The 11,930-nt window shown below is 30.9% G+C and overlaps 1 protein-coding gene and 1 long non-coding RNA gene across 2 annotated transcripts; both read right to left on the reverse strand.

Moving 5' to 3' along the window:
• Positions 1–4,492: 4,492 nt before the first annotated feature.
• LOC145163453 (uncharacterized) lies at positions 4,493–5,216 on the reverse strand. Its single transcript, XM_079082295.1, has 2 exons — positions 4,631–5,216; positions 4,493–4,512 (listed from the first exon to the last, which is right to left on the reverse strand). Exons 1-2 carry the CDS (start codon positions 5,214–5,216, stop codon positions 4,493–4,495), a joined length of 606 nt encoding a protein of 201 aa, XP_078938421.1.
• Positions 5,217–6,124: 908 nt separating this feature from the next.
• LOC145162291 (uncharacterized) lies at positions 6,125–7,411 on the reverse strand. The gene is made up of 3 exons (XR_013739021.1): positions 7,368–7,411; positions 6,261–6,409; positions 6,125–6,190 (listed from the first exon to the last, which is right to left on the reverse strand). It is a non-coding gene; the product is annotated as an uncharacterized LOC145162291 (long non-coding RNA).
• Between the last annotated feature and the right edge of the window lie 4,519 nt (positions 7,412–11,930).

Raw genomic sequence — 11,930 nt, forward strand, 5'->3', positions numbered from 1 at the left:
TATGATTTCAGCAAGGATTATGATTTTACCCAACATTCATAACAATTCAACACAAAAATTCATGAACCTAAACATAAATTTGAGCAGAAAATCTTTTTAAAGAACAAAACACAAACTCCTAAAAGTATAACAAAGCACTAAAGCTGAATTTTAACTCAATTTATGGCTCTAATATCTCTAAATGCTAGAATTATAACAAAACACAAACTTCTCTCTTATAGATCATGGTGGATCTGCTGAAAAACAGCCAATTATGCCCTTATGAAACCATTAAAATCATGAGATTATCATCTTTTTCTTCAATCTTATTTCACAGTTTAAAAGTTTCAGAAAAATGAATAAATTACCAGTGAATAAGAAATCAGAAAATTCATGAGATTATCTTTAGGCACTCAAATAAGAAATCATAATAACAAAGTTTCAGAGTTTCAAAGTTATTTCACAGTTTCAAAGCTTATTTCACAGCTTCTCTCTTCAATCTTATTTCACAGCTTCAATCTTATTTCACAATTTCAAAGTTTCAGAAATATCATGAGATTATCATCTTTTTCTTCATATTTAGGTACTCAAATAAGAAATTAGGAAAAAAAACTAACATGTTGATGTTAATGTTGAAGACGATGGTAGATGGTGGATTGGGCAGCGAATCCAGCGACCGGCGACCAGCAGCAGCAACCGGTGAGCAACAGCAGCAGCGAGCGGCGAGCAGCAGCAGCGAGTGGCGAGCGGCAGCGGACCAAGCGGCGCTCGGATTTCTTCCGGTCTTCAACAGTGTCGACGACAAGGGAGAACGAAGAAGGAGGCGTTGCGGCTATTGTCCGTGTTTTTTTTGTTATTAGGTTTAGAAGTGGTGAGAAGAGGCAAGCCCAATGATGCGTGGGGAAGAGGACGGGAAGAGGTTTTTGAGCCCGAAGCCTTCTAAAAATCAAACTGCTGCGAACTTAAAAGTGTTGCGCGTCTGCTGCGCCGCGCAGCACTAAGAGGTTAGAAGAGGACTTTTAAAAAAAACAAACACAACCTAAGTGTAAAAAGCACTTTATCGTAAACTCACTTTTTACGTCACGCAATGTCATGTCGGTTCTGCCGCGAAACTTCGACAGACCATAACTTCTTCGTTATAACTCGGATTTCATCGTTCTTTATATGTCCGAAATCCTTGTCACAAACACTACAACTTTCTTCATAGATATCGGGCTTATCTAACATTTTATTTTTGACGCTTATTTTTATTATATATTTACCACCAAGTATATATTCACATAAAATCACATAATTCACATAATATTCAAGTAATTCATCTTTATTACTTTAAAATAGGTTACAATGGTTGAACTTGACTATTACATCATCGAATTAATGCTTAGCCTTGAAACACAGGCGTTACACAATATATATATATATATATATATATATATATATATATATATATATATATATATATATAAGTGTTGCAAATATCGGCCTTGGCGGCCGATTAATCGGAGCCTAGGCGCTTGGCGGTCCTCCGAAGATAACGTTTATAGCTAATCGGTCTCTATAATCGGACGTTGTCAAAGTCGGTCAAAGGCGGAGATAATTGGGTCTAGGCGGGTCTAGGCACCCTAATCGGTCAACTGGTCAACCTAAATTAAAAAACTTTTAATGGAAAATTTGTCAATTGTTTCTAGGGTTCCTTCCAATTTCGCCATTCCATCGCATTCGATCAAAATTTCGTTTTTGAATTTCTCTCTGTCATCTCAAGGAACGAATGGAAGAATGAAGTGAACGCCGACACCATCTGCTCCTCCTCCGACGCCATCTTCTTCTTCCAGTGAACGCCAACATCGTCGCAGTCCGTCTCGTCCTCGAAGCACACCAGTCATCGTTGTCGAAGCTTCCACAACAGTGATTATAGGGAGGGTTAATTGATTCTAGGGTTCCTTCCGATTACCCATTCCATCGCCGACATCTTCTTCTTCTCCATTGACGGCGATGACAACTTCATCTAGTTCTTCGACTTCCGATTCCAAGCTTCTGAAGCCTATCGTCTTCCGATTCCAAGCACACCGATGTCGAATTCTGAGGTTAAACATCGGTATCGACTTCTAAAGTTAAACACCGGTATCGACTTCTGAAGCTTCTCCACTTCTTGTGGCCAACACTAATGGAGCAGGGGTCCTAATTTTGTGGCTAACAGGTATGAAATCCCAAGGTTACGTTAAATATGCTGGAGTTTTTAGATTTTTTAAATCAATTCGTTTATCTCTTTGATCATGCATAGTTCTGATTTTGATTTTGATTGTTGATGCCTATAGTGCTTACAACTACAATATCTTCGTTAAGAATTGAATTCATAGTTTTCAATTATCTGTAGACATTTAGACAATTGTCTGGTTCAAAATCCAATTCAAGGTTAGTATCCAATTCCAGGTTTGTGCATAATGGTGAAATTGGTTTCTGGTGGATTTACTGTGAAAACATATGTGGATGGAATTATAGAGCGGTTGTCTTGTATTTATCAGCTAAGATTCCAAGAGGTATTTCATTCCTGATTGAAATTACAGTGGTTGTTGGTGTCCCTTGAATCAAGTGTGTTGTCAAAACTCCAAACCCGGAAATAGTATCCTTGTTCTTTGATGCCCTGGAATCACTCCTCAAAAGTTAAGAATTGGTGTGTTTTTCTTAATGTGGACTTTTGGTTTTGTATTTGTTAGAATATTATGTATATGTTATAAAAAGTTTGTATTGTTTTTAGTGTTTTTGGTGCATTTTGTTGAACAAACTTTATATGTAATTGTTGTGGGACTAAGATAGTTGGTTGAGAGTTTATTGTAGAAATGGAATTGGAAGACAACATTTTGTAGTATGTAAAAGACCAAATTTCATGTTTGAATTTATTAAATTTTAAATATTTTTCTTAATAATTAATGGTCTCCGATTAATCCCCCGATTAATCCCCGCTTAGCCGATTAATCCCTTGACCCCGGTCCACCGTCGAGCGATTTCTACCACCTTGATATATATATATATATATATATATATATATATATATATATATATATATATATATATATACACACATAAAGCTAGGTTCAAATGTGGATTGACATCTATTGTGTGGACGTGTGGACAGTGCTATTTTGTGATAATGACAAAGAAAATATGTTGTTTGATAATATGAATATGTTTAATCTTACATAACTATTGTTATTATCATACATTCTCACTAATTAAATCGTCCATAAGGTTATTATAGACATTTTATTATTATTCTCATTCTGTCAGAATGTTTATTGAGTCGTATTATGTAAGAATGAAAATGAGTAAAAAACGATGTTTGAGAACAAAAATGAACAAGAATTAGTGAGAATGCATCAAAATGACGATAGTTGTGTGAGGTTGAACGTATTCGCATTACTAAACAACTTATTATCTTAGTAATTCTCATAGAATATTACTGTCCACACGTACGCACAATAATTGTCCATCCACATTATAACCTAGCCCTATATATATATATATATATATATATATATATATATATATATATATATATATATATATATATATATATATATATATATATATATATATATATATATATATACTAGACGTTTACCTGCGCTAAGCGACGGGTGCGAATAATCTCTTCCAAAAATTAGTTTATAGAAGCAATTAAGTTTCTTGCACAAATTAGAGTGGGATGCAGTGGCGAGTGCTTGAGATTTCGTTCGTCTGTTGTGATGTGATGAGAGAAAGTGAGAGAAGCAAATGATAAAGGGAAGAACAAAGGAAAATATTGATGGTTCAAGCATGTTTCTTGTCAATTGTCATTTCCTAAGTATATTTAGGGTAATTCTAAAGACACGAATAAATATCTATATGCACGAATAATTATTGCAAAGCAGTCTTCCATCAATTAAATCTCATGTATATAAATCCCGAATATAATGGTATTTTAATTTTCAAAGAGGGTCCTCATGCTTTTATTTATCTTTCAAAATTTACCTTTTGTTTTTCAAAATTTTATTTTAAACCTTTTACTTAATATGTTCCAATTATGTTTTCAAATTTTGTCCTCATACTTTTATTTATCTTTCAAAATTTACCTTTTAAGGAATTGCATAAAAACATAATCAAGTCAAATTTTGTCCTCATACTTTTGTTTTACAAGGAAACCGAGTCAATAATCTTATATATTTAATTATATGTAAACAATAAATTTAATATAGATTTACATGGTTTGTTAAAATTATTTTTTTTATGTAATTATTGTTAACCGATAATCTCATGATTGTTCCTATTGATAGCAATAAGGTTCACCGTGGCCAATAACCAAACCAAACCGTCCAATACACATCTCTATTAAAAATATATAATTAGAAAATATGTATTGTTTTCTATATACACTACAAAAAAATTTCGATTTAGATACGGAAAAATTTCATAGCAAAAACATGAAATTCCGTAGCTAAAGCTAAATAACTATGGAATTTGTGACGTAAATTTTCAATTAGACTCCGTATATGTTTGCTAAATTAAAAAAAACAATTTTTTTTATTTATAGAGATCTTCATAATTATAAACAACAAAACATAAACTTGATTTTATTAATTATCAGATATTATAACTGTAGAATTGTTACAATTACTGTGTGTTGCAAATGGAGAAATGTATGAATTCAGGCGAGCAGCATAAACAGTTTCCCATCCAGCAGACCGTAATGATCTGTTGTGACGCCAAAGTGGCAAAATAGTAGGCATTGGATATGCTCCATGTAAATCAACCTTCACATAATGATCACCTCTAACAAGAGCAACAACAACAACTCTATGAGTTGAGATGTCTTGGGGACCAAGCCATAGTGGAAAACATGTTGATGGACTATCTTTGCTTAGAAAAATAACTATTACACTATACTTGTTAGCAATGAGAAAGCTAGTGACCGGCATAATCAACCAACGATCTTTTGGTGCGAAATGTGATCCATTGAAATTCAATGAGTGATGTATGGTGTTTAAATCGTAATAAAAAATATGTGCGTACTCAGCTGGGTGTGCTAACAACTCATTTTGTAAATCTAAGCGGATTTGACGCCAATTATCTTCACTATAACCGAGACACGCAGCTATTGCACGAAATCCACAATTTCCATCTCCCCTCACGTTTTGTATGTTTGTGACATATGGATGAAATTCATACGGAATTTCATTCATAAGTGGATCTGAATTATACATTACTTGTTCTTGGTTGAAGTACGAGTTATGCATCGATTGTTCCTGATTAAAAGTTGAGTTGAACATTGGAGGTTCTCGGAACGAGTACGTACTGTGCCTATCCGGTTCCTAGTTTAGATCAAACAAATTAGACCGCATATAATCAGGCGTATAAGTAGAAATGCTGCGTCGAGATGGATATTGAGTTGGTGGCGATTGAGTCGGTTGATCTTGAGGTGGTGGATCTTGAGTTGGTGGGTCCTGGTTTAAATCGATATGGGTTTTCTTGAAAAGTTTCTTCTTTAAGGAGGGGCACCCACGAGTATTTTTGTGAGTAGCAGGTTCAGAAACTGAAGTTGTTGACGGCGTGATTAAGTTTAGTAACTTCCTTGCTAAACTTAACTTAACAGGTCTTGATTGTTTTTCGTAATGAGCATTAAACATATTTACCTCAACTGCACAACCCAAATTGTCATCTTCTAACGATTTGCATTCTAATAAATCAAGTTTCTTCCAAAACTTATCGACTGAATGAAGCGGTACATAATGACCTTTTTTAACAAATATAGCTTGTTCATGCGCACATGGCAGCCCATAACTTGTACGTACTTGACATCCACAATTTTCATAAACAAATCCAAATTCTTTGGACCGCTCATATTCTTTGAAAATGATATCAAGTGCATAAATTGAAACGAAACGACACAATGGTTTTAGATGTGGTATTTCGTAGTACCGATGTACAATAAAAATTTTGTTATGCGCAAGACTCGCTTTTATACCTGTGTATTGTGACTCAACAACATCAGCAATACGCTTCAATGATTTGGCGATATCTGATCGCGATGTTTCGACATATCTTTTTAACTTGGCATGTTGACTTTCAGCTCTATTAGTTGTGTGGTTGCCAAAGTTAAGAAACTTACCGGTCCATGCAGACACAAACTTTTCTTTGTGTGGTGTCAACCATGTTTTGTTTAGATAAGAAAATGCATCTGAAATACATAAACAAATTTCAGTTGATGTAATGAATTATAACATATTATAATGTATATTTAAAAATACCTGGATAATTGTTCGTAATTTTTTCAACTTGTGCCAAATTCTTGTTGTATGCTTCCTTTGTTTCAGAGTTAACCAAACTCGTCCATGACGTATAAAGAACATCCCAACATGATTTGCATTTCTTCATGATATTGTTATTTATATGTCATCTGCAAAGTAATCCTTTAGCATATGGAAATATAACAACGTATGCGTTCATGAGAGCCATTTCTCTATCGGTCACAATAACACGCGACAACATACATCCTTCCATTACCGATTTTAGACAGTCTAAAGACCAAACATAGTTGGACTGTTTTTCTTCATGCATGTACACAAATGCAATGGAAAATGTCATATTTGTTGGAGTTACACCAACAATCTCCAATAGAGGCATCCCGTACTTGTTTGTCTTATATGTTGCATCCATTAACAAGACATGTGGAAATGCACGCCATATTTCTAATGATCTTGGATGAGCAAAAAATAAATCTTCTAACTTATTTGTCAAAACATTTGCACGACTATAATAAACATATCCATTTTGATCTAGAAATTCCATAACACCTTGCATTTGAGTTTTACCTTCTCTCTCCCTACGTCGAAGTTTTTCGTCTGCATTGTAGATAGTTTTGAGAGTAGATACATTTTTTGGATTTATGTTTTTTAGTGCAGATAATATATCTTTTGGTTTGACATTTTTTTTTCAACAAATCTTCCACTACTCGACATTCATATTCAGTTAGCCGTCGTGGATAAGGATGACATTTCAAATATAATGACGGCTCATGGTTATGAAATTCACATATCATTTTTATCTTCCAAGAATTTTCTACTGTCGAATATTTACCCGGTAGGCTAAATGGACAATTAATTTTTTTTGTCCCTGTTTTTTTTAGAGATTTTTGTACTTTTGTATGTACCTCCACGGTCACATTGAAATACAACATTAAAGTTACGTTTCGAATTTTTTATGACGATGACATAACCTAAAGTATTTGCCATATTTTGCACCTAATCCATCAATTCTTGACGAGAATTGAACACCTGACAATTATATTATTATCAGTAGCTAACAAATCCACTCGATGCTAACATTACTGTAACAACATACTAATGAATTTATACCTTATCTGTTTTGAATGGTGATGTGTCATCGAAGAAATAACGACTTTCATTTAAACTTTCATTTTCATCTGCTTCATTTTTGTCCATTGGATGAATATCCGTTTCGAATGGCGATGTGTCGTCGAAAAAATAGTTACTTTCATTGAAGCTATTATTTTCATCTACTTCATTTGTCTCCATTGGATGAATATCATCTCTCTAAACATAACAAAGAGAAAAACATACATTTAATAATAATAATAATAATAATAATAATGATAATAATAATAATAATAATAATAATAATAATAATAATAATAATAATAATAAGAAAGGTTAAGTACAAATACCTCATAATATGTGTCACCCATCCATTCTTCCCAACTTGTCATTTAATAAAATCTATATTTATAACAAGTATCGTATGTTTGCTTTAAGGAAAGTTACTTTCAAAATAACATTGCAAGTCACTTTCAGTTTAACATATAAGAAAATCTATATATAGAAAGAAATTGTAACCAAATTTTCATTTTTATCCCTTCTATTTTTGTTAATGTTTCATAGTTTATATTTCTTATTTAACAAATTAATTTTTTTCTATTAATATTTAATAATATTCATTATTACTCTTCTTGTAAATGTATTAATGAGATCATTTTAATTATACAACTTTTATGAATAAATAATATGTTTTTATTTGTTAGTTTTCAAAATTAAAAAAGTTTTAAGGGTTTAAGATTTAAATTGATAAAATCTAGGGTCTTTTTTAAAACGACAACGTAAACTGAGGGTATAAAATTGTAATATTACATTTTATCGATAGAATGATTGGCACACATATTAATACAATAATTGAGATAGAATGATTAGCACACATATTAATACAATAATTGAGATATAATGATTGGCGCACATATTAATACACATATCAATTACACGATTTTATTCGTGTATATAGGAGCACCGAATATATATATATATATATATATATATATATATATATATATATATATATATATATATATATATATATCCCGAATATAATGTTATTTTAATTTTCAAATGTTGTCCTCATGCTTTTATTTATCTTTCAAAATTTACCTTTTGTTTTTCAAAATTTTATTTTAAACCTTTTACTTAATATGTTCCAATTATGGTGAACTAAAAGGATATGGCGAGTTTGCGGATTATGATAAGTTGGATATATCGGTCCTAGAGAGTGATTCTAACGGAGAAGAATTTGATGATGAACCTAAACTTATTTATTCAGATAACATGTTTCATGGTATGCCCCCATTGCCTTCGTGTCCTGTAAACGATGATGTGAACATTCCATGTCAGAGGCTGGATATAAATGAAGAGATTAAGGTTCTAGACAATTTTTTATGACAAAGAGTTGCTCAAGCTTGCAATTGGAAGACAATGCATGGAACAAGGTAAGCAGTATAAGACTACCAGATCGAGCAAAGAGAGGTTCGAGGTGGTTTGTTTGGTAGAAAATTGTTCTTGGATGGTTAGGGCAAGGGGAATCAAATCGACTACTGCTTTCCAAGTCACAAAAGTTGTTGACCAACACACTTGTTGTGCAACAAACTTGAAGTCTAATCATCGACACTTGTACACCGTAGGTTTAGTATGAAACCTACAGTTTTATATATTTTTTTTCGATTTTTTTCAAAAAGAATTTAACCACATATACAAAACCTACTCCTAATCACAAACACGGTAAAATTTTGATGAAAAGTAGACAAACCTAGTTGTTCTTCGGGTGCTCCATTGAGACAAAAAAGTAGCCAAACCAAAGAAAACAATAGGAAAAATGACATAATCTGAAAAAAATTTCATTATATACTTTGGGCTAATGGGCCACGAAAAAGTAAACGGGCCCGTGAAACAGTAGCCTATTAGCACGAAACACTACTTTAAGGCATAAAATAATAGTCAACAACGTTGACCGTAGTCAACCAAAAGTTGACTACGTTTTTAAGGGCTATTTTTGGCTAAATATTATTTTTTTTTGCTATTTTTTGATAAATAATTAACAAAAATTGCTAGATTTGTATTTTCCCATTTTATTTATAGCTTTCTTTTTTATTTATATACATATTAAAAAAAACGAAATGCCGATGGATTTCCCATGTTAGAAAAAAACACTAATTTAATAACGGTTTATGATCCTTCAATATTTGTATAATTTTAAACTTATGAAAGTGTTATTTTCTAATTAACACTAATTGAGTTTTTAAACGTCAATTGAGTTCTAATACGTTAATTGAGTTTGTAAATGTTAATTTTAAACACTACTTGAGTTTTTAAACACCAACTCTAAATGCTAATTTTTTAAAACACTAATTAATTTTAAATATTAATTGAGTTTTTAAAAACTAATTTTTAAACGTTGATTGAGTTTACAAATGAATTAGACTAATACTATAGGTTAAAAATTATGTATATATTTTTAAATATTATCATACACATATGAGCATATTTCTAATAGAATAGATTAATATAGTGAATTTTTAAAAGTCAAAAAAATATAGGATGAAATATGAACATTGTGTATTAATAAAGGGATTAATGAGAAATTATATAATAACATTTCCATATATAAAGTGGTTGTGACATATTGTCAGTTTTCAAACTTCAGACACAAATACCAAAACAATTACACGACTCGTTTCGTGCGAATAGAAGGACCCATATATTTATTGAAATAAAATAATAAAATATTAGTTTAAAATTTTAAAAGGATATTTATTAATACTTTAATATTAATCTTCTTGGATCCAAAGGTTATTCTTGACGTCACGCTTCAAGAAAATGTGATCTTAAGTCGTATACATATCCAAAATAAGCTAATTATGAAAAAAAAAAGTTTGACAAAGACAATTTACTTTGTTTTTTATTAAACTCCGCACCCTACTGCCTACCCATCTATTTACTTTGTTTTTTTATTGTTTTCTTGTAATTAAGGCATTAGGTCTATATATCTAGGTTCACTTGTTAATTGTTTTTTATTGTCCATTGATATTTTACTAACGTACATATTCATTAATATTTAACTTTCATAGATCGTTTATATATTCATAGTATATACAATGCTTATTTGGGTGTAATAATTAACCAGAGAGTTCATATTCATGAAAACAAAAGACATGGATAAATTTAACAATTTAATAATTTTGTATTAAACTTATGTGTATAATAAAGTAATAAATATTATCCATAGTCTAATTTATTTGATCGTTTCTCTTCGAACTATACATAGTTAAAAAAATATATGCCCCCATTTGGAAAAGGTTCTGGTCCGCCTGTACACATAACAACTCTAATTAATTATATATATATATATATATATATATATATATATATATATATATATATATATATATATATATATATATATATATATATATATATATTAGGAAAAGAGTACATTTTTTTTATTGATATTCTTGGTTATGGAAAAAAAAATTCTTGAATTTCCAAACAAGTCCGAAATCCGATGACAATTCTGAAATTTCGAGAAAATTCTTGGTTTTTTATTTTAAATCTAAGAAAAAAAATTAAAGAAACATAGCATTTTGGAAGCATATATTTATTCAGGAGCTTAAAATCACAAACCTAAATTGAAAATGGTGATATTAAACACTTTGAAATTAACACTTCAAACATTAGTACATATATTTTTTTGTTTTTTTTTAATAATTTGTGAAAGTAAGGAAAAATAAACATTATATTTTATTGGTCGGTAAAAAATCACCGATTTATGACCGTGGTTATGTTTTGCAAAACACAAAAACTTTGTTATTTTTTGTTAAACCTCATTTATAAGGTTGAGTAGAGTTAATATCCCAACAAATTTTGAGTCAAATGTTAAAAAGAGCCTTAAGTACCAAAATTGATCAAAAAGTTTTTTTTTTCTTGGACCTCAAATTTTCATCCATCAAAGTTGCAATCGGTTATTGTGGTACTCATCATTTTTGTGGTTTTCATTTGAACTATATGTGTGATCACCATGATGTGAGCCAATGGTTGAGGTGTCATCGTTCCATGAATAAATGAGGTCCAAACTGATATATCAAGAATATTGATAGTCGTCTATGATTGATATATCACCCATATGATAGGCTTTAAGGCAGATTCGGCGTGAGCCATACTAATGCATCATGGTACGGTTTACCATTTGCGTTTTGTGTGTGAATTTTGTATGTATTTTCAAACATATTTTTGATGTATGAAAGTGATTTGTGGCTCTTGAGTACTTTTTTACTGTTACAAATCAAGATGATATCATATTAGGCTATGTTTTCCGATTTTTAATACAAACATAATGCATAGTATATTGAACATGGTACGTAGTAAAGTAGGAAAAGAATAAAGTAATTCAAAATAAATATACAACCTATAAATATAAATAAAAATAAAATAGTACTTGAGACACTTTAATAATAATGCCTATTTAAATATTTGTAACAACTTGCGTGACTTAGAATCGAATGGATTCAGATTAGGGAAAGAACAAACACTAAAATTACGATAAAATAATGTTGCGAGACACTTTATAGTGTACATAAGTAACAG

Source organism: Lactuca virosa, chromosome 3 (assembly GCF_052849685.1).
Source record: "Lactuca virosa cultivar CGN04683 chromosome 3, Lactuca_virosa_CGN04683_v6, whole genome shotgun sequence".
In the NCBI taxonomy this organism is placed as follows: Eukaryota; Viridiplantae; Streptophyta; class Magnoliopsida; order Asterales; family Asteraceae; genus Lactuca; species Lactuca virosa.